The 1358-nt window shown below is 41.5% G+C and overlaps 1 protein-coding gene across 1 annotated transcript in view; it reads left to right on the forward strand.

The window, feature by feature from the left end:
* LOC107102212 (tripartite motif-containing protein 16-like) overlaps positions 1–1358 on the forward strand; it is a 26693-nt gene that overhangs the window by 19498 nt on the left and 5837 nt on the right. Inside the window, exon 7 of the mRNA XM_015401422.1 lies at positions 827–1000. Coding sequence (XP_015256908.1) covers positions 827–1000 — 174 coding nt within the window. The remainder of the gene's footprint in view (positions 1–826; positions 1001–1358) is intronic.

The raw sequence follows: 1358 nt of genomic DNA on the forward strand, positions 1-1358 counted from the left end.
GCAGGCTGGTGATGTATAAAATGCCTCTTTAACTGTTAATCGGGCCACTTTCTGTGAGGTGAACAGCTGCCTTCTGTAAACTCTAAACTATTTCTCTGATCTGAGTAAGATTACAGAATCTGTTGTCATGTCTGCTGGTTATTTAATTATATAAGCTATGAAGCATTATTTAAAGAGTTTGTCCCGAGTGACCTCTTTTCAGGAAAAAAACCCGGAAAGATTGAGATTCAAGGTGTAAACACAGAGAGCCTATCTTTAACATCAGCTACAATGTAAGGAAAGTTGTACAAGAGGGTGGTAAGATCACCAGAGTTGCATGGTGTAGAGAAAGTGGAACTGAGGAAAATACAGGAGGCAGAGCAGGAGGTAAAGAGTGACGAGGATGGAAAGGATCAGGAATGAGTACATTTGAGAGTAAGTTCATGTTAGATGTTTTATAGAGGGGGTATGAAGGACTGATGGTTGGGATTCTCCAATTCGTTGCTTGTAGTGGCTCTTCCCTGAACCATGTGCTTTGGGCCACTGTAAAACACTGGCTGGCAAACAGTCACAGAAAAAAGGTAACTTACACCTTGGTGCTGATCACTGTGCATGAACTTTTTAACCAGTCTGATGGATTTCATTTGATCAGTTTGTGCTCAGACATCGACAGTTCTAGGTATACAACTACAGTTAAAGTGTAAGGCCAGTCATGATGTCACAGTGATATACCCACTATAACAGCTGCTATGCATGTGCAGATTCAAGACCTTGGATAAACTTTGCTCATGGACTTCCCTCCCTCTTCCATTGAATGTTTAATAACACATTTTCTCATTTTCTTCAGGTTGAGTCACTGTTTCCTCTCAGAGAGAAGCTGTGCAGCTCTGTCCTCAGTTCTCAGCTCCCAGTCCTCCAGTCTCAGAGAACTGGACCTGAGTAACAACAACCTGCAGGATTCAGGAGTAGAGCTTCTATCTGATGGACTGAAGAGTCCAAACTGCAAACTAGAATCTCTCAGGTAAATGATTTCAGTCCTGTTAAAAATAAATTCCTGTCTATTAGTGTTGCACCGATACTGATATCAGTATCAGGCGGGGCCCTGATTCAGCACTAAAAGGGTTAGGGTTAGGGTAGTATGGCTATTGGCGAGTACCAACAATTAGGGCACCAATACTATTTTGAGAGCCAAAAGTTTCTTCATCTATTGTCACCCATTCCAGGTAGGAAATAAAAACTTCTAATGGATTCACTTTATTTTAGTCTTTTTTCTGCTTCCCAAAGGTAGACAGCAGCTTAACAAAGCCATGATGGCAATTATTTTACATCCAAGTAGTCTGAAAGCCAGCTGATTGCATCGACTCATTGACTCTTCAGCA

Source organism: Cyprinodon variegatus, unplaced genomic scaffold (assembly GCF_000732505.1).
Source record: "Cyprinodon variegatus isolate N-32 unplaced genomic scaffold, C_variegatus-1.0 Scaffold1218, whole genome shotgun sequence".
NCBI lineage: Eukaryota > Metazoa > Chordata > Actinopteri > Cyprinodontiformes > Cyprinodontidae > Cyprinodon > Cyprinodon variegatus.